Genomic DNA, 21,343 nt, shown 5'->3' on the forward strand with positions numbered 1-21,343 from the left:
CAGCGGGGGTCAGATAGATTTATAGCCCCGGAGAATTGCTGACGAACAACTCTGAGCTGAGTTGTTGAGGAAGGGACCAGCCCCAGTCTTGGAGGGACCTGACACACATGGGCTAACTGTACCGGAGAGCTATAGGTAACTCCCCGCTCAGTGTGGACTGAAACTTGCCTACTTCCTCTTCTTTCACCATGTTCAAAGTACCTCCTTCCCCCAACAATAACAGAGATCTCAAAATGCTTTAAAAGAAAAAACCCAACCCATGCAAAGTAACACACATATTTTAATGTATGTCATTTTTAAACCTTAGGTAATCCTCAATGCTGAATGTTAGTACCATGAGTCTGCTTCTCACAGTCTTGACTTTTTTTTTTTTTACCACTGCTGGTCCTAGTTATTCTCTCTCTTTATTTTTTCCTTAAAACACAGCTCAAGGGTCAATGTAACAACTAATCTCAACTCCAAAGAACTGTTGGAGAAAACCTCCCTACTTCTTCTCAATAGAGAGGCAGTGAACTACAGGGGTAGGGTGAGGGATACACAATCAGACATAAGAAGAAGTCACATTCCTGTCTCCTTAAGGGTTGCAAAGTGCTTTACGCATCTAGTAGGGGTGGTTAGGAGCACTGTACCATCCCAGCATGTTCCCCAGTAAGGGACCAGAGCTCATGTCCCACTTCACAGGACAGGGCCCCAGTGCAGCAAATTAGGGGTTTTCCTGACCACTGCTTGCTTGATTGTCCCAACAATCCTGTGTGATAGGTGGCATCATTTTGCAAATGGGGAGATAGGTTACAAGTAACTCAAATTAACAAAGCTGATAAGCATGGGAAGTGGGATTTGAACCCGGGTCTTTTTCACACCAAGTTAAGCACTAATCTAATGTCCCATGTAGGGCACCACACCTATAGTCTTCCACCTCTCCAAAGAAGCGGGAGGGCTGACTTCTCCTATCCCTTCTTTGGGACCAAACTGGGCTTTTCTAAGACGCTACAAAGCTCTGCAATGGCGAAAAACTCCTATGTAATTGTCATGACCCATCTTGGCCAGGAAAAAGAGAGAGGAGAGTATATCTCCCTCTCTTCTTTGCAGAAGTAGGGGCTTAGTGCTATGGAGCTCTGCGTCTACTTGAGGCAGCTAGGTGACTGGAATGCTAGATTTGGAGGCAGGATGACCCAAGTTCTAATCTTGCCTTAGACATTTCCTAGCTGAGTAAACCTCAGTTTCCTCATTTGTAAAAGAGGTATAGCTGCAATTGTTGAGCGATTCAAGTGAGATAACATCTATAAAGTCTTTGGCAAACCTGAAGGTGCTATTTAAATATGTTTACCACACCGTGCTTTTCCTGTGTCAGTTTATTCTATATAGCTGTACGTGGGCATGCATTTATTTAGCACCTACTATGTGCCAAGCTGCTGAGTGCCATGCTAGATATTGGAAATACAAAGACAGGCATGAAAACAGGTCCTTCCTTCAAGGAGTCTGCAAATTCTAATTCTTCATTATAAGGAAGTGTTTGGGGGGAGGGAGGGATGAAAGAGAGATGTGGCAGGAAATATTTTATTTAGAAGTGACATCGATGTTAAAAAAACACACACACACAACAAAAAAGTCAGTGAAATATGAAAAAATAAAATATCCTTAGCCTTCTGGAAAAGCTTAGCTTTTAAAAGAAGGTTAGATTCTAATAAACAAACTTGGCTCCAAGAAGAGATGTAAGAAGGTACCTCTCTTCCTGTCTGCAGAATTGTGGGTGTAGAACGCTTCATATAATGGCAGATTTTTAATGTCTTGATTTTGCTGAATTTTATCCCTCTCCCACCCCGAATTTTTTTTTCTCTAAATGAACATGGCTCTCAAGGAGGAGGTAAAGGAAAGAGATTGGGAACTATCAAAAAAATATTAAAAAAACAAGTATAGTTTAATCAGTTTTATAAAAAGATTTATGGATCTGCTCCATTCTCTCTTGATCATTGTGCATTTTTTGTTCAGATAAATGTCGTGGAGGTTCAGGGCTATTAGGAAACCATGTGGGCCTCAGGCTCTGTCCTTCTTGTCAGGTTAGGCTGTCCATCTGGTGAAGCAGAGGCTCCCAAATTAGCATGCCCCAGAGTGACCCAATCAGCCAGGCAAGCTGGTGATCTCTCGGCCCCACTGTGCATCATCTGTTGTCCAAGTCGTTGGCACTGACCCTCGTTTCGAGGCTTACTAGGGGGACAGGGGAGAAAGAATCCCAGGAGTTGGGAGCATGGCCCTGGGCAGCCTTCTTCTTGAAACAATTCAATATTTGTCTCTGCAGACTTGAAATAACAAGTGGTTAGGGAACGCCTTATTGAGACTTAGGCCAGACTGTGCCCTTGAAATATTTTCATTTACTTGTTTCTGTAGCCTGTAAAATATTTTGTCTTTTTTTTTTTTAGCCACAAAATAAAAGTCATAAACACAGGTCAACCGGTCTTGGAAATAGATTTTGGAAGCTTAGAAATTTCACAAAAGACTAAAGCTCTTTGAATTTGTTTCTTTGTGTTTCTTAAAGTGACCTCTTTATTGTAGAACGCGCTCAGCTGTGGACTTGGGTGGTGTTTTGTTGTGGTTCAATTTGAGGAGCAGTTTGGGAGCTGAGAGATTGAATTGCTAGGTACACGCTTGCTCTGCCACTGGGCAGAAATGAAAAGGGGCCCAGCTGGCCAGCTAGAATTCTCGATGGATGCTTTTAATGTTTATAGCATTACATCCCTATTCTGGTAAAAAAAAAAATCAATAAATCCCAGCCTGGCATTCTGCACTGAGTCAATCAATCAGGAAGCATTTACTAAGCACCTACTATGTGTCAGGGAGGAAAACAGCCTGACTAATGTTGAGGGGGTTGTCTTTTGTTGTTGTTGTTAAGGTGTACTTTTCAAGATGATTGTAAACAAGCTGGTAACATTCAGACCTGGCTGGACATTTCATCTGGAGCCCCAAAGTGTCCTAAGATCCAGATCGCTCGAAGCAGCTACTATCAGGTAAGATAAGAGCCTTGTACGTCTTGGTCCTGCATCCTTGAATTCTTACATGACTTCTGGTCACTTCCCTCCCGGCAAGTGGAAAACATACATTATCCCCCAAACAAGCATTATGGGAGTCCAATGTGAACGTGAGCTGCATCGAAAGAGATGAGGGAAGCATTTGTTTTCATGTCACAGATTTAAAGCTGGAAGGGACCTCTGAGATGCTGGAGTCCAAACCCCTCCCCCCCTATTCTTTACCCTTCTAGTAAAAAGGTGAGAGACAGACAATTAATTCAGACGTGTATTCAGGGAACGTCCCGGGGGTGAGGTTTGATTTAGGTACAGATCTAAAATTTCTCTTCCTGGTGTTTTTTGGTATTAGGGTACAGGAAGGGAGCATAAGCTGGGATTTTCTTTTCAAAATAAAAGGTCATTGATACCTTTTACTTTTAACATCATCTGTATTTCCCAATATCTCTTAAAGAATCTTTCCTTATATCAAAGAATAAACAAAGTGAGTGTGTGAGGGAGAAAGGTCATCAAAACTAATCAAAAGGTAGCACAATCTAATATTATATGTAGGGTACCACACCTATGGTCCCCCATCTCTCCAAAGAAGTGGGACAGGTGACTTTTCATATCTCTTCTTTGGGACCAAGCTGGGATTCTCTAAGATGCTACAAAGTTCTGTAATCTGTGAAAACTGCCATATAATTATCATGACCCATCTTGGCCAGGAAGAAGAGAGAGAAGAATGCATCTCCTTCCCTTCTTGGCAGAGGTAGGAGCTTTGTGGTATGAAACTCTGCATCTGCTTGCAGCAGCTAGTTGACTAGAATGCTAGATTTGGAGTCAGGAAGACCTGAGTTCTAATCCTGCCTTAGACACTTCCTAGCTAGGCAAATCACGTAACCTCTCTGCCTCAGTTTTCTCATCTATAAAAAAGATATAGCACAGGGTTGTTGTAAGACTCAAATGAGATAACATCTGAATTTTGCAAGCCTTAAAGTGCTATTTAATATTATTGGTCAGTTGTAAATTTAAAAATTATAATATTATAGGAAGAAGATGAATTTTTTGAGTTTTACTTAAAAAAAAAGGAGAATTATTAGGCACAACTGGTTATCTTAAGTACTTAAAAGAATCAAGTCCAAAGACTTGATACCCAATGTCAGAAATGTCAGATTGTTTGCCCCCACCCTTGTCTCTTTCTATGACTGACTTCGCTGTTGGCATGGGATTGATACAGTCACTTGGCAAGGAGTCTCAGAGCCTCACCCCCATTGAGGTGCAAAGCCCACAGCCCTGTGGGGAGGTAGAATCTCTTCTGTCCTCTGTCAGGCTAGAAGACAGAAAACAAGATTCTCTAGCTCATTGTGACACTGAGATCAGGAGGTATTGGCCGGAGGCTGAAGCAGACGCCCATTGGACCTGTCTGTCCACTTGCCGACGTTGAAACAAGAAAATCTTCCACCCTCTCCCTCTTCCTTTGCACTTCTCAATTTCCAGAAACCAGAACTGCGTCACTTCAGATTTTAACATTTCATAAAGGGGAGCCATATAGCTTAATAAGTGCTAAATAATGAAACGGTTCAAGCTTTTCCAGTTATAGCCGGCCAGAGTGTGCCATTTTAGACTGCTGTTCTGGAAAAAAACATTGCCCAAACACTTCCACAGGGAGGTTTGTGGGGCTCCCCTGAGGTGTTAGTGCCTCTTCTGCACCCCCACCTGCTGAAATGAACATAATCACAGGATTTCAGAATTTAAAGGGACCTCAAAGGTTCCTTTGCCTTTAGTCATGAAACCTTGCATTTAGTCATGAAAGTATAGATTCAGGAAGGCACTTTACAGGCTACCTCACTTTAGAGGTGAGGAATCTGTGTCTCAGGGAAATGACTCCCAGTGTCACATAGGCAGTGAACGGCAGAGCTCTGATGTGAATGCAGGTTTCCTGACTCCAAAGGCAGTGGTCTTTTTGTTGTACCTGTAGGTATTTGTATTTACTTATCTTTGTACATAGGATCAGAGATTCAGAACTCTAGGGGCCCTCGGAAGTCATCGAGTCCACCCCTCCCAATCTTTTTGACAGACAAAGAAACTGAGTCTGAGAGAGGTCCTAGTATCATGGAATCATAGCTCTAGAGCTGGGAGGGGTGTAGAGGTCATCACATCCAACCCCCTTATTTTACAGATGAGGAAACTGAGCTCCAGAAGTGGCTTGCCTTGGGTCATATTATAAGTAGCAGAGGCCAGATTTGAACCCAGGTCTTCTGACTCCAAATCCATTGCTTTTTCCACAATACCATAGAATGATGTAGAGTGCACCTATCACTTAGAGGGTAATCACAAGGCCTTAACCCTGTTCCTTTTGTCTCAACCTCCTTATTTTTCATTTCTCTTACCCTTCCCAACCCACTACACCTCATCTGTACCTCTATTTCTCCCAGCTGATAGCGCTCCCTTGCCCCTCCCCATCCCACACTATCACTACACCTATAGAATTGCTTCCCTTGGAATTGAAGCTATTATTGTCTTCATGGCCCCAGAGCCTTACCCCGTGACTGGCTCATAATGGGAGCTTCATAAGTGCTTGACTGGTTGGCACAGTGGGTAGGGTAAGACTCAAAATCGGGAAAACCTGAGTTCAAATCCTGCTTGAGGCCGATAGCAGACATTTTATTGGCTGTGTGACCCAGTGTCTCCTACATCTTAGTTTAACTAACATCTGTAGTTTAACTTAGCCCCTTACCTCTTTCCATGGCTCTAAATCTCATGATGCTAAGTGCAATTGAAGAGAGTGGGGAGTGATGGAATCATGGTGTTTACTTGATGGGTGGATTCCCAGCACAGACGCTGATTTCACTGAGGCTAATAGCAGGAAATGGACACCTCCCACAATTCCTCCCCCCTCTTCCCTTCTTCATGAAATTCCCACCTGTGTGCATGGATTCTACATGACACGCTGACCTGAAAGCCTTAGCAAGTTTGGAATTGCCCGCGTAATAATGTCCATAGACCTAATGGCCAATAATGTCCCCTTTGGACGCTTCATTATAAATAGAGTCGATCCAATGAATTGTCTGATTCCCCTTACCTTCTCTGGGTTTGTGAAATGTCTTCTCCCATAAATTCTCCAGATTACAAAGGTCAGATTGAGGATGAAAATGTTTAATAATAAGTGGTTTTCTGCTGTCATTTCTTTTAAACAACAACAAAAGACTTCTGTGACCGTGTTGGGAAGCATCTCCACAAAACATTCATGGTGTTCGGTGAAGAAGGCAGGTACCAACAAGGAACTTTGCAAGGCGAAAAACCAGCCCCATGGGACCTGTTCATGTAACATAAAAACGACCAAAGCAATGGACAAAGGTATGGTTATTATTTTAAATAGTTCAGTTGACCTCCACAAGTGCTGTAATCCTCTAGAACCCTTTTGTGATAAAAAATGTCCAAGGTCAGTCAAGAGTTGCCTGGAGTATTGGGGCTAGGGGAGAGGACTGAAGTTAGGGTCAAAGGGTATAGGTCCTGTGATCTAGGGCAAGACCGAGAGGTATCAGATATGTCAAAATATCTGAATTCATTGAAGTGGGACTGGATAATCATAGCTCTTCTGTGTCAGGGTTTCTCATCCGGGGCATACATACTACCAGGAGATATGAGAAGACTGTCAAAGGGACATAGGGAATATTCAGTAAACAGCTATATTAGTCTCTGTTATGTTGATCTCCGGGCCCCCTCATCCCTCCCTCTCCTGGTCACCGTCTCCATGTGCTGTGGCATATCGGTGTTCTTCCTAAACAATCTCAGTGTCGTCTGAGCAAGGTCAGTAATGGGAACAACTTTAAAAAGGGTTGAAGAAAAAGAAAGCACCAAGATAGCAGTGGTGTATTTCTGGGAGACATTCATCCTCCTCTGGGTTTTATCTACACAAGCAAAATGAAGGAGAGAGACCTTCTAACCAACTGTCTGATCTAGATAATGGTGACCAAAAAAAATAGTCTCTTTCTCAATAGTTGGATTCAGGGTGTTTTGTCTTGTTTTGCTGTTCATGGTTTAGATCTGGGGAGATGTAGGGGTTTGGATTACCTGGAAAATGACCTTTGTTCCCTGCACTTTGTATGAACACAGATAGGCTTCTAGTTACTTTTCCTCATAAACCTGGAGATAACATTTACCATGATCCCTTTTTTTAGTGGAGACTCCACATTAAAAATAACTTAAAATAAGTAAAACATATGATCCCTAGGTAGCTTAAGCTGACTGTTTAAAAATTCACCAAATGTTTCTAGGCCAAGGGTTCTTAACCTTTCTTATGTTCTGGACCCCATTGGGAGTCTGGTGAAGCCCATGGAGCTCTTCTCAGAATCATGTTTTTAAATGCATAAAATAAATTATAAAAGCTTACAAAGGAAATGTAATTTACTGAAATACACTCATCAGAATATCATACAAATTCATGGCCCTCAAGTTAAGAATCACTGTTCTAGGCTCTTTAATGATGGCTCTTCTCTGTCTGTATCTTCATTCTTTTCCACTGAACCCTATCTTATATTATTTGTACCATTCAAGAGAACTTGACCACCCTCGCTTGCCTTTAGTATTTGAATTTCTATCTCCAGTCGCCCTCTCTTTTGTCCATGTGACTCCTCTTAACTGGAATGATCACTCCCCTTTCATTAAACCACTTACCTCTGCTCCACCTCCTCCCAAGCAAACCAATTACTTCCCTTCCTCTTTAGCACTGACAAAACCTTGTTTCTTTCATGAAATTCTTCCAGATGAGCTCCACCTAGCCCTGACATTATTGCAGTAACCCCTCAATATTCACATACTCTTGTTGTTATAGCCAGTTGTATATGTGTCTCTTTGACTTTGATGTAAATCTCCCGTTAGGCATGTGTCTCACTTGATGGCAAGCCCCTTCAAGGGCAGGGGCTATGCATATAATTTACTTTGAAACTCTTCATGACTCCTAGGATGGCTGTAAACAGAGTGGGTCTCAGTATTTTTCACTCTCTTCCCCTTGATGTATTACGTAGTACACACTTTGTATTTGTTTACTTGCATAAATGTCATATCACCACAGTATTACTTAGCATATTTACTCAGTATATATTTTGTATTTGTTTACGTGTGTGTCTATCTATATATCTCTGTATCTCGTATCGTCACAGTAGAATATAAGTTCCCTGAAGGGAGAAATGATATCTTTTTTTGTTGTTTGTTTTTGGGTTTTTTTGTTTATTTGTTTTTGGCTTTGTATTCCTAGCACCCAGTACAATGCCTGACACATTTCTTGAATGCTGAATATAATTTCTTGAATTCATGGTCTTTACCACCAGCATTCAGCTAAATGCAACTAAATTCATCTTGTTTTGCATTGTGAACACGTTGATAATGTTTGCACTGAATTACATCAAATCTTGTAGAATAGGAGTGACAGTATGACAGAGTGGGCAGAGAGTCAATCAAAAAGCATTTATTAAGCACCTAATGTGTGCCAGACACTACACTAAGCAGTAGGGACACAAAGAAGGGTAAAAAACAGTCCCTAATGTCAAGGAGATCAAAGTCTAAGGGGGGGGGCAGCAATATACAAACAACTAGACTGATAAATTGGAGATAAGCGTCTGAGGAAAGGCACTAGGATTAAGAAGGATCAGGAAAGGCATCTTGTAGAAATTGGGATTTTAACTGGGAACCGAAGGAAGCCAGGAGGCTGAGACAAGGAGGAAGAAATCAAAGACAACTGGTCTCAAAACTAGGAAGACCGGACCTTAAATCCTGCCTCTGACACATGTGTGACCCTGGATAAGTCAATTAAACTCTTCAGTGCTCTAGGGAACCCTGTAAGACACAGGCTTTTGAGAAGGTGCCTACCTGCATCAATAGAGGTTATCCCTACCAGGGAGCCCTCCATGCCAGGGAACTCACAGGTGCAATCCCTAGATGTCCCCGAATTCTTTCCAAGCAGTTAAGAAAGGATGCAGGAAAGATAAAGAAGTGTATTAGCCTTAATTTTTTAAAAAATTGGTTGGTTTTGATTTATCATCAATTTAATCTTCCTTAAATGGCTTCTTTGGGGGCTTGCTTCTTATCAGAGGGGTTTCAGAAGAAAATGGAAAAGCATTCATCAGTGGTTTGATGACAGCTGACTCAAGGAAGTTGATGGATTTGAACCTATTAATGCCTGTTTTGCGCTCACATGTCAACAATTCAGGCTCTACATTAGGTCAGCATTTCCCAACTGCAGCTGTGCAGAGGTCTCCAGTGCTTTACATGATGCGAGAGAGATTCTCTGGGAAAAGTTCACAGCTGCTGATATTTGCCCTCCACCCCCAACCCTGAAATAGTGAATATGAAAATGGTTGTGTACAAAAATATGTATGTCCCAGGTTTAGGGATGGGGTATCACATTCGGTTTTGTTTCCTCTTTTTTTTTTTTTTGCTCCAAAATTCCCCTGATCACTCTGCTCCTTTATTCTTGGGTATATGCTGTACCCCCAGGGCCCCTGAATCAGTGTTTTCAGGCTCATCCATAGACATCAAGCCAATGAAAGCTTCTGTGGCCAAATTAGTGTGGCAATTTGGCCGACATTTACATTTAACCATTTGCCTAAAGATCTATGAATCAGATCAGCTAGCGTTTACTAAGCATTTACTATGTGCCAAGCACTGTTCTAAGTCCTGAGGCTTCCAAGAAAAAGCAAAAACGGCTCCCCTGCCCTCCAAGAGCTCAGATTCTAATAGGGGAGACAATATACATACAAGATAAAGAAGGAGTAGGTTAAGGGGAGCCTCAGAGAGGAAGATGCTAAGAAAAGATGCCAGAAGCGCCTTTAGTTCAGGGCTATTCTTGTTCTGGGTCAGGCCCTGCCAACACCAGCTCCAGACTGTTAGAGTGATCCCAGTAGGAGTCAAGAGACAAAAGTGGGTTTCCAAATGACTTTCTTCCAATGGACTGTCTATCCACAGTGGGCTTGGAAGCCACACCGAGTTCAAATGTGTGTGGTGATGCCTGATGTGCAATGACTCTGAGAGAGAGAGAAGAGGAGAGAGGAAGGAGAGGGAGTGAAGGAAAGGGAGAGAGAGAGACAGATTCAGCAACATCTGGGAAGGCACAAAGGGATTTTTTTTTTGGATGTTTACAACTGTCTTTGAATCTACCACTTCCTCTTTTGTCTTTCTTTCTCCAGATCTCTTAGCTATCAGTGTATCCTTCACTTCTGACTCCTGGAATTTAACAGAAAGATTCAACTTCACCAACTGCTCCTCTTTAAGAGAGTAAGTATTATTTTTTAAAAACTTAAATATTTAGTGGGCAGCTAGGTGGCGCAGTGAATAGAGCTCTGGCCTTGGAGACAGGAGGATCTGAGTTCAAATCCAGCCTCAGACACTTGACACTTACTAGCTGTGTGACCCTGGGCAAGTCACTTAACACGATCACCTCACCAAAAAAAAGGCCAAAAAAATTTTAAATATTTAAAATTTAAAAATTAAAAAAAAATTTCACTGTTCTTCCATACTAATGAACTCAATGTGGTTCAGTGGATTCGTTCAGGTACTTACTGGGCGTAAGGTAGGGTGGTGTGGTGGAGAGGGAGCTGGCTCAGAGACAGGAAGACTAGGTTCATGTCCTATCTCTGACGTCCACTGCCTCTGTGACTCTGGGTAAGTCACTTCCCAGGGTTCCAAGAAAATCTCTGAGACTCTTAAGTTGAACAGAGGTATTGATCTGCACAGGTAGAGGGAGTTTCTTCGCCAGGAGTTCACTGAACAGTGAAATTACATATCCGGACGTTCACTCTTGGGACTCAGTGTGGCATGCAGGAGAGAGTGCTACATGTGGAGACAGGAAGTCCTGAGTTCAAATCCAGCCCCTGAAACTTACTAGCTGTGTGACCTGGATAAGTACAAACCTTAACCTCTCTGGGCCTTAGTTTTCTCATCTATGAAATGAGGAAGTGATTGGGCTAGACATGGCCTCTGAGGTCTTTCATTCTAGAGCTGTGATCCTATGATCCTTTCTTAGACTTCAGCAACTGTCTAAAGATGTGAACGGAGATGTCTAAGACTAAGCAGGCTGGTGGAGAGAAGTCCCCCACTGTCTACAGATCCTTGCCATATTCCCCTTCTAGTAAAGAACACCCGAAGCCGATGGCTCATAATGGCAGGGAGGTGGTCCTGGATGGTTTTTTAAAAATATGATTTTTTAACAAGGGGCAGTGTGGTGTAATCCATAAAGTACCAGACTCAGAATCAGGAAGACTTGGGGTCAAGCTCTGTCTCTGGCTGTGTGACCCTGGGAAAGGTACTTAACTTTTCTGTGCCCTCTATTCTAAGACAATAAATTGCAGAGCAGCTGACAAACTCTATTGTAAAGGGAAATTTCTCATCTGGACTTCCCTGTATCTGTGAAATTAAAGGGAAAAACCCTTTTTGGGAGAAGGGGGCATATATTTTGTTTTGACACAATAGCACTTCTCCAAAAAACCCTTAAGCAAATCGTCTTACAAAGTATATTGCTAGAAAAGCAGTTGACCAATTGTAAATTCAAAGGAGAGATGCTATTTGTGACTTTATGCATATGGACTGCCGTAATTAGCTAGAGTTTTATGCTTCGCCATGTTGACATTATGTACGTTGCCTTAGTCATTTTGTATATCATTCTTGTCTCTGCTTTTTTCCTTCTTCATCAGTTCATAAAAATCTTTCCATATTTCTCTGAATCTTTCCTCTTTGTGATTCCTTATGGCTCAATAACCTTCATTATATTCTTGTATGGTAACTTGTTCTAATCACTGGGCACCCATTTTATTTTCAGACCCTAGGTTTTCAAAGGCTATCTGAGGGGAACATAAGCTTTTAACTGGGTGAAAAGACGTTGAATACAGGCAGGGTGGTGGGACTATCACTGGGGCTAGCCTTTCATGGAGAGGCTCATGAACCTAAAGGCTAGCCACCAGGAGTTGAATTCTATAGCCACAGCACTTCATGACTTCCAAGGTGTAAGAACATTAATGATCTGCATTGATAAAAGGAATCTTGGTGTCCTGGAAGCACAGTATATAGATCCAGAAGGGACCTCAATGGCCAACTGTCCAACTCCCTCATTTTATTTTTATTCTGATCTTAACAAAAACCAAATAAGGTGAGCATTTCCATAGACATTATAGAAAAGAAAGGATTGGAGACAAATCTGTATTTGTATATGCTATGCATTTAAATATATTTATGTAATACATTATAAATATGTGCATATATTTCTCTTTATGTATGTATATGTATACACACATACACTTCTATATACATATATATAACATTCAACACAACTTTGAAAGCATACACACATGACATTCAACACAACTTTCAAAGCTATCCTGCTGATCTGTGATTCCTTCTGGCTTTCCTTTTCTTCTCTTTTTATGCATTAATTTTTTAAAAAAATTCTAAACAAACACCAAAAATAAAAACATTTCCACATCCATAGGATAATGCAAAAAGAAAATTCTTGATGAAACCATGACTCTCTATTTCATGGAATTTCCTTTTTTAAAAAAAGAAAATAATGAGTTCTTACTTTCAAAACTGTCCAACTTATCTGTTTCCCTTTGAACTTTTTTGTCCTATTTTGTGTTTTTTTTTAATTCTTCAATGACTTTCTTTTTTCTTTTCTTTGGCAACTCTGTTCCTACCCTCTCTCTACTTCCCACCTCTATCACCTCTCCCCTCTCCATTGAAAAGAAAAAAAACAAAACCCTTATAACCAGTAAGCATGGTTAAGCAGAATAAATCACCACTTTGGAAAAGTGGAAAAGTATATGTTTTATTTGGCATCTTGAGTTTTTCACCTTTCTGTTAGGATGTACAACCCCTTTAGAAATAAAAAAAACTTTGGCTCAAGGAGAAGTATACTCACATAGGCAGTAAGTCGTAGAGGAGCCAGAATTTGAACCAAGGCCCTTTTGACTAAATCCAATGTTCTTTCCATCACATCACACTGCTTCAGTGAAGTAATATCTTTTGAAATATTTACATATTTTCATGTCCATCATTCAGCATTTTCTTGTTTCATAGAGGTGTGGTATGTTGTATATGAGTTTCAGAAGTATTTTTGGCATTGTACCTAAGTAAAGACATGACATAAGCATTTGAAAGTACCAAATGAGATAATATTTTAAAATATGCAAATGTTAAAGCACTATGTAAATGCTAGCTATTATTATTATATGTGATTCTATTGGTGTAGGAATGCCTTCCCACAACTCAAATTACAACTTAAAAACATTTTTTTTTCTTAATGAATAAAAGTCAGTTTTCTCTCCTTTCACCCCCACCTTTGAAAAGAAAAAAGAAAAACAAAACCTGTGTTTTTAAAAACAATTTTAGGGGCAGCTAGGTGGCACAGTGGATAGAGCATCAGCCCTGAAGTCAGGAGGACCTGAATTCAAATCTGGCCTCAGACCAAACACTTGATGCTTACTAGCTGTGTGACCCTGGGCAAGTCACTTAACCCCAATTGCCTTTAAAAAAAACACCACAATTTTAAGTACTAAAAAGTTTATTATTAAATGTTAATAAAGTAAATTAATAATAAAATTTTAAAATAAATAAAATTTTAAATTGTTTAGAAAATTTTCAATTAGCAAAAGTCATCTTCTCTCCCTTCTATCTCCCCACCATTGAAAATGAAGAACAAAATCTTTGCTAAAAACATGTATAATTGCTGACACAAATTCCTGTACTAGCTATGTCCAAAAAAAAAAAATCCATCTCAGTGTGCACTCTGAGCCCATCACCTCTCTGTCAGTAGGTAGGTAGTATGATTCATCATGGGTCCTCTGGAATCATGATTGGTCATTGTGTGGATCAGAGTTTTTAAGACTTTCAAAGTTAAAACAAAACCTTTGGAACAAATATAATAGTCAAAACAAATTCTGGCTTTGGCAATGCCCTCCCCCAAAAAAGGTGTCTCAGATTACAACTTATCTATGCTTTAGGTAAAAGAAATCATTCTTTGCCTTATTTCTAGCCTTAATCACAGAATGGGTGTTGCCTCAGTCAAACTGAGACCTGGGAAAGACTTTAGCTTAAAAGGGGCCAAGGTCTCTCTCTGCATCCTGGGCCATCTCCAGTCGTCCTGATCAATTTCTGGCCACTGGACCCATTTGGCTCTGGTGGAGAAAGTGAGGCTGGTGACTTTGCACAGCCCTCCCTCGCTTAAATCCAATTTACTAAGTCATGGCATCACCTTCCTAATGTCTTGGTCCTCTTTAAGAACGAAGGACAACCAAATCTGTGCCTTAGTGGATAAATCTTCAAGAGATATTTGAGTCTCAGAGAAATTATATCACCTGCCCAGGGTCACATGACTCATTTGTGTCCAAAGAGATATTCAGACCTAGATTTTCTTTATTCCAACCCGAGTGCTCTCTTTGCTACCTTAGGCTGCCTCTAAACAAAGAGATGAGGAACTAAATTATACATCCTATTCTCACCTCATTTTCATTTAAATAAATGAGTATGGGCAGACAAGGAACGAATGGTTGCTTTTTAACACAGCAGAGCACTTTCCATCATCTAAGACAGAACTTTGACTCCTGTGTAATAAAAGTTGTTTCGCTGGGCACTTCAAGAATTACTGAAGCCTTTGCATGCTTTTACAGATGGGTGGCCAGGGACCTGAAGTGAAGACCTGGGGTTCTTGCACTTGCCAGCCGTACCACCCTAGGCGAGTAGTTTAACCAGGTCCCCTGGAGTTGCATCTGTAACTTTCAAGCGCCAAAGTCTTTCATGGCCAAATTAGCTCAGACCTTGGTCACACGGCCAACTTCATAGAAGGAAGGAGGAAAGAATAGGTGAAGGAGGAGAGGGATTATTCATTCTTTTCCTAACCATTCTTTCTGTGCCTGGTATTGTGCTGGACATCGGGTACGGGAAGATGGACATGAAACAGATCCTGCCCTGAAGGAGCGTATATTCTATTGTATTCTACCCTTTGCCCGCTACTACTGTGGAGGAAAGAGAAGTAAATCATTTCTCTGAGGGGAGGGCAAGAAGAAGTTCACAGGAAGAGAGGAAGAATGGGGAATCCCTCTGTGGCCTGACTAAAGTGCGGTCAAAGACACTTTTCTTAACTGCAGAAGCAGTAGAGGGGGATGGGCAGGAAAAAATAAATCTTTTCTAGGATCGAGGATGGCAGGAGTCTTTGGGATATGTGTCCTAGCTTCCTAATTTTCCATCTGAAACTCGGGATGCATTTTCCCGTACAAGCAATAGGACACCATAGTGCTCTCAGCACCATAGTGCATTTGCTTTGTGGGCTAAGTGGGCTTCTGTGGCCTAGCCCGAGAACTTTACTAGTGGCTTTGAAGGACAAAGACCTTCCAAGCTGGAGGTGGAGGGAGCTGTATGAAGGTGAGGATTCATGTCAGCGCTTTTTGGAAAAGCCAGATAATAATAAAAAGAGATGTTATAATTTATTAAAACAATAATTACAATGTGATAAATACTGCCTCACTAATAATCAAAATACCAGGCTAAAGGTGGCTCTCATGAGGTGAGTAAACCTAGTGAGAAACATTTAGCAAGCTGAATTTACCAGTACTTTAGTTAAGTAGAAGCCAGCTTCAGTAACACTGAAAAATAGATGGAGATTTGAAAAATACCATTTGTTGAAACACATAGGAAGTTTTTGGGAGTGCTGAGGAGTAGCTGAATAGAATAGCTGGAAGGATCACAGCTCTAGAACGGGAAAGAACCTCAGAGACCACTGAGTGCCAGGCCCTTATTTTACATAAATTGAGGAAACTGAGGACTCCAGAAGTGAAATGACAGGTTTTAAAAGGGTCATGTGATCGCAGATCTAGAGCTGGAATGGACCCCAGAGGCCAACCTCCTCATTGAATAATGGGGAAACTGAGGCCCACAGAGGTTAAGTGATTCCTTCAAAGTCTCACAGGTGGTAACCATTAGAGGCAGAATTTGAACCTGCATCTTCTGATTCCAGAGCCAATATTGCTTTTTCTGCTGTACCAGGTTGCCTCCAACTCATGTAATGAATTATAGATTTACCATGAAGTTGGGGATCTCCTAGTTCAGCTATTTCCCCAGAGCAGGAGTTCTTGACCATTTTTATAACATAGACCCCTTTGACAGTCTGGTGAAGCTTATGGATATCTTCTTGGAATCATGTTTTTAAATACCCAAAATAAAACTTGTAGAACTGCAAAGAAAACTAATTATATTGAAATTCAGTTATCCGATAAACATTTTTTTAACTTAATGGACCCCAGGTTAAGTATTTTACAACTACCTTAGTATTTTACATCTGTCAACAGTTAAGACATGCTCGAGGTCATGTAACTAGTTAGTATCAGAATCAGGACTCTAATTGAGCTCTCTTGCCTTCCCATCTAGTATCCTTTCTATTATCCCGCTCTAAGTCCTGTTGTGAAGTACTCAGAGAAGGAAATCGGTCTCATCTCACACCCAGCAACTTGGGAAAAATGTAAAAACAAATGGAAACATTCAATATTAGAGGGATTGTGGGAGGACAGGCATGCTGATACATTGTTGGTGGAGCTGTGAATTGACCCACCTGTTCCCAAAGGGCTATTCAGGATGATGGTAGAAAAGTATCTGCTTCTCTCTCGTCAGAGGTATTCAGGCAAAAGCTAGCTGACCGCTTGGGTTTGTTGAAGTGTGGGAGTCCTTTTCCAGGTGTGAGTTAGCTCCCCAGTGAGATCCCTTCTGAAATTTCATGGTTCTGTGACTGAACAATATTATCAAATCTTTTATCCAGCAATCCCACCATTGGGCATATTCCCCAAGTTTAAAAAAAACAAGAAAGCCCAATATATCCCATAGTAATCACAGCAGTCTTGTGGAAATAGAGTGGTTACCCATTGATTGGAGAATTCTGAACAATTATGATATGTGAATATAACATAATGGAATATTATCATGTCATAAAAAAATGACAAGTAGTAATTGTGAGAAAAATGGCAGGATTTAGATGAACTGATGCAGGCTGAAATAAGCAGAATCAGCAGAACAATGTAAGTAACAATGATGACAAATTATACAAATGGGAAGGACCGGGGAAGGAAAGTCACACCATCTCAGCATCTTAGAAACAGATAATGAAATCTACATACCTACATCCTCTCTGTAGGCAAAATAATCAGCTGAGATAATATTGGTCAGGCGCTTAGCACACTGCCTGGCACACAGAAGGCACTTAATAAAGGCTTGTTCCTTTGCATATATTGTCAAGTTTGATATTTTTGTTTTATTGTTTTTTTTTTATTAAACAGAAGTTTCAGTTCCCAGGAGGAGGGAGGATGTGGACTATATCTGGAAATGACTATGACGCAAAAACAAAAGAGTTCAATAAAACTCACTTTTTAAATCAAAAATTAGTTGATCATACTTTAAACAGGCATTGGTGGAAATGCGTATCTGAGGGTTTTTTCCTGGATGATTTAGCTTGCAAAAATCAACGAATAAACATTTATAAGTGCCTAGGATGTGCCAGGCACTGAGTTAAGGCTAAGGATACAAAAAGAGGCAAAAGACAGTCCCTGCCCTCAAGGACTTTATAATCAAAAATAAGCATAGGCAAAATCATTTTCCTCTGAGATCAAAATTGTTGTTTCTACAGATTGAAAGAAAGCTGAAAACAGAAAGTTTTAGGAGCACCTAGAAAATAGTGGAAATTCCAGTTGCTGATCAGAGATAGCATTCAAAGTCTCTAGTTAGGAGATACCTTAGAAGTCATCAGGTAGAATCCTTTCATTTTACAGATGGAGAAACTGAGGCTCAGGATTGAGTGATTTGCTCAGGATCACACAGCTTAAAAGTGTCTAAAGTGGGATTGCAGCTCAGATCTTTATGATTCCAAGTCCAGAATTCTGTCCATCACACCACACTGCTTCTCCCATTTCTCACTCCTTTCTTACAGTGTCTACCTTTGGCGGGCTGTTTCTCAGTCCTAGACTGGTGTCTGCTAGGCTTGGAGTTGGAAAGACCTGGAATCCAATCCAGTCCTGCCTCTTAGACTTACCAGCTATGTGACCATGACTTTCTGAGCCTCAGTTTCCCCTTTCTGAGACTTTTAATAATACAGTACCTTTCTCATTAGAGTTCTAAGACCAAATGAGATCATGTTTGTAAAGTGCTTAACAAATCTTAAAGTCTATAGGCATGTCAAGGTTTTTGTTATTATTACTAAGCTGGTAATTCCCTGAAGTACCCTGCCAAAACCCTTTCGAAGTGAAGTATAGGATTAGCAAGCATGCTTCCTCAGTCAGAACAGCTTACTCACCATCATCCCCAATCCCCTACTGTCACAGGAAAACAAATTTTCCAAACATGACTGCTGTGTTGCAAAACACAAGAAATATCAGTATCGTTGGCATCAATACAATTCAACAGGTTCCATTTTGTGTCGAGGACCTGGGAGCACAGGGAGGAAGCTGAAAGGGCAAGACCTATGTGGTTGCAGCCAGGGATCATAGGATCACAACTTTAGAGCTAAAAGGGACTTGGAGGTCTTCGAGTCCAACCTTCTCACCATAGTACACATGGACTATTTGTGCGCGACCCGTGATAGAGCCTTCCAAGCTTGTATTGGTCTGATCAGCCACAGTCAAACTAACTGTACCTTGACTCTAATGTAGTGATGTCATTTTGGTCCTCTTCAAGAGCAAAGGACAGCAACCAGCCAACTGGCTTTAGAATTGAGTGCCTGTGACTTGCTCAAGGTCCCATGGGTAGTAAGTGGCAGATTGGGGATTTGAACCCCAAGTCTGATCAAGAATGCACAAATAGGTTCTATATACCCTTGATACAACTGGCCTGTCAAACCACCATTGTCTTCTTCATTGGACCGTAGATAGCTCTGAAACTAGAAGGGGCCTCAGAAGCTCTCCAGTCCAGTCTCCCTGGTGGAGGGAGGTGGGGTCAAAAGTAGATTTGAATCCAGCTCCTTTCTCCATAGTACCAAGTTCATTTGGAACATTGTGGGAAAGAGGCTTGTCACATAGGGGAGTCTTGAATTTAATATTCCACCACTGTCATCAAAGTTTTTTTTCCTCCCCCTAATATTCATTAAAGCCCAGAAGGAACATTTTTCTTTTGACGTTCATGCTAAATATACCAGAGAAGTGAAACTCATGAAGTTCGGACATTAATCCCATTCTCCATGTTGCCAGATGCTCACTCTGTGTTGGTGCGACCTGTGCTTGGTGTGAAAATGAGAAAAAATGCATCCATCCTTTCACAGCCTGTGACCCTGCGGATTACAGGAAAAACCAGGTAACTAATTTGGTGTCATTGATAGAGTGGCAAGGCTTCTTTAGAAAATATGTGTTCATAAATGTTACCTGAAAGAAGACCCGCAGGGGAAAAAAAACCACAACCCTCAACACTGATGGTTGGAGTGGCCAAACTTGGCCTTGGAAGAAGGATGAAAAAACACATCTCCCTGCCATGCAAAGGTGGGAGAATACGGGTGGAATACTGCCTGTACTGTTATACTCAGTTTATTTGTTGGTTGGGTTTTCCCTCTTTCTTTTTTGGTCTTTGTTACAATTGAGGGTTTTCTGGGTAGGGAGGGGGAAGGGATATATTCAGAAATGAAGGTGATATAAAAACAAAAGGTATCAATAAAAAGAAAATGAAATTTAAATCATGTGTATGTATATATACATTGTATATATATGTATATGTACATGTACACTTATTTTAGATAAGTATATATTTGTATATATGAGAATATACATAGATATATGTATATAGTAAATATTATACATAGTATTTGTGTATATGCATATGTATACACACACACACACACATACACACACACACACACACACACACACATATATATATATATATATATATATGTATGTATGTATTTGTACATACACATGCATGAGAGGCAATAAAATATAGAGAGCCAGCCTCTAAGAGAAGATGGTCTCGGTTCAAGTCCTACCAGTGACAGAATGTTACTTAACCCTCTCCGGGCTGTAGACAAGTGTCTCAGACTCCAAGTTGTAGAGAAGATGCCGGCCTGTATTAGTGCAGGGGCAGTTCCCCATACCAGTGAAATCACAGATCTAGACTCTATTCTAGTTCTATATGTATATGCCTCCCTACGTGTGTTCATTAGATGTTTATTAAACACTTAGTATAAGCTAGGGCCACATGTGTGTTTGTGATCACTGGATCCCTACTCTATCTTATTTATTTCAGACCTAATTGGTCTTTAGTCTATCTTGACATTGAGAGAATGCTTTGAATTTTTTCCAGAATGTCTGTCAAGCATCCAGAAAATCACCTCTCTCAAGAGGTGGAGGAGGATTCCAGGCCAAGAAGAATGCCAAAATAAACCAGGATTCACAGGTTAGAACATATTGGCCAATGCCAACCATGTAAAAGTTGGTCATAGGCAAATTTTTTAAAAAATGCCAGAACCATTGGGGTTCTTCCAAGTTTCCCATCCTACCAAAATTCTTTTCGTCATCTATGGGTTTTTAACTAGTTTAGAAGAAAATTAATTGGCCCAATATATCAAAGGCTCCAAACTCCGTGAAAGAAATCAGAACTCCTTAATTATGAAAGATGGTGCTGTTCTTTTGGTAGTCAGTTCTGAAAAGCTGACCTTGTGGCTGTCTTTGGGGAACTTCCAGAAGGAAATGTGGTGAGTTTGGGGGGCGGGGTTGGGTCTTTAGTCAACAGCAGGTGGCAGTTACTCCATTTTTGAAGGGTTCGTTTTGCCCTCCATGGATTGGTGAGAATGATGTACCTAAAATGAAATGTTCACTCAGCCTTGCCAATCTTTTTGCTTTATTTAAATAAAGTCAGTGGAATCAATAATAGATATCTCAGAATTAAGAAATATGCCACAAAATAGGTCTCTCTCCCCTTTTTCTCCCCTTCCCTTCTGACTTCGTCTGTCTCTGTCTTTTTCTCCCTCTCTCCCTCCCCCTTTTCCCTCCCTCCGCCTCCTTCTTTCTTCACTCTCTCTCTCCCCCTCCTCATTCTTCTCCTTCTCCTCCTTTCTCTTTTCTCTCTGTCTCCCTCTCCCCCCTCTTTCCTTCTGTCTCTCTCTCCCTCCCTCTCTCTTCTTCTCTCTCTCCCCTCCTCTTTCTCTCTGTCTCTCTCTCTCCCTCTTTTCCCCCCTTACTCCTCCCTAGAAAACTGTTAGAATTTTCAAGACCTTGAAATTCATTGACTTCCTTTGTTCTTTGTAATGTTTCAGAAGGCCTTAGCTCAGACAAATATCAGTACATCCTTCTATTTAAGAAGGCCAGTTCTTCACCAAGCCTGGTAAATTCCTGAGAAAC

At 40.9% G+C, this 21,343-nt stretch overlaps 1 protein-coding gene across 2 annotated transcripts in view; it reads left to right on the forward strand.

The window, feature by feature from the left end:
* Positions 1 to 21,343, forward strand: part of PLXNC1 (plexin C1) — a 229,315-nt gene that overhangs the window by 72,363 nt on the left and 135,609 nt on the right. For both annotated transcript variants that reach the window (XM_021006436.2, XM_021006435.2), the window contains exons 5-9: positions 2,888 to 3,002; positions 6,206 to 6,356; positions 10,184 to 10,271; positions 19,205 to 19,307; positions 20,307 to 20,399. In XM_021006436.2, the coding sequence (XP_020862095.1) occupies positions 2,888 to 3,002; positions 6,206 to 6,356; positions 10,184 to 10,271; positions 19,205 to 19,307; positions 20,307 to 20,399 (550 nt within the window). The remainder of the gene's footprint in view (positions 1 to 2,887; positions 3,003 to 6,205; positions 6,357 to 10,183; positions 10,272 to 19,204; positions 19,308 to 20,306; positions 20,400 to 21,343) is intronic.

Source organism: Phascolarctos cinereus, unplaced genomic scaffold, assembly GCF_003287225.1.
Source record: "Phascolarctos cinereus isolate Bilbo 61053 unplaced genomic scaffold, phaCin_HiC Scaffold_1;HRSCAF=81, whole genome shotgun sequence".
Taxonomy (NCBI): Eukaryota; Metazoa; Chordata; class Mammalia; order Diprotodontia; family Phascolarctidae; genus Phascolarctos; species Phascolarctos cinereus.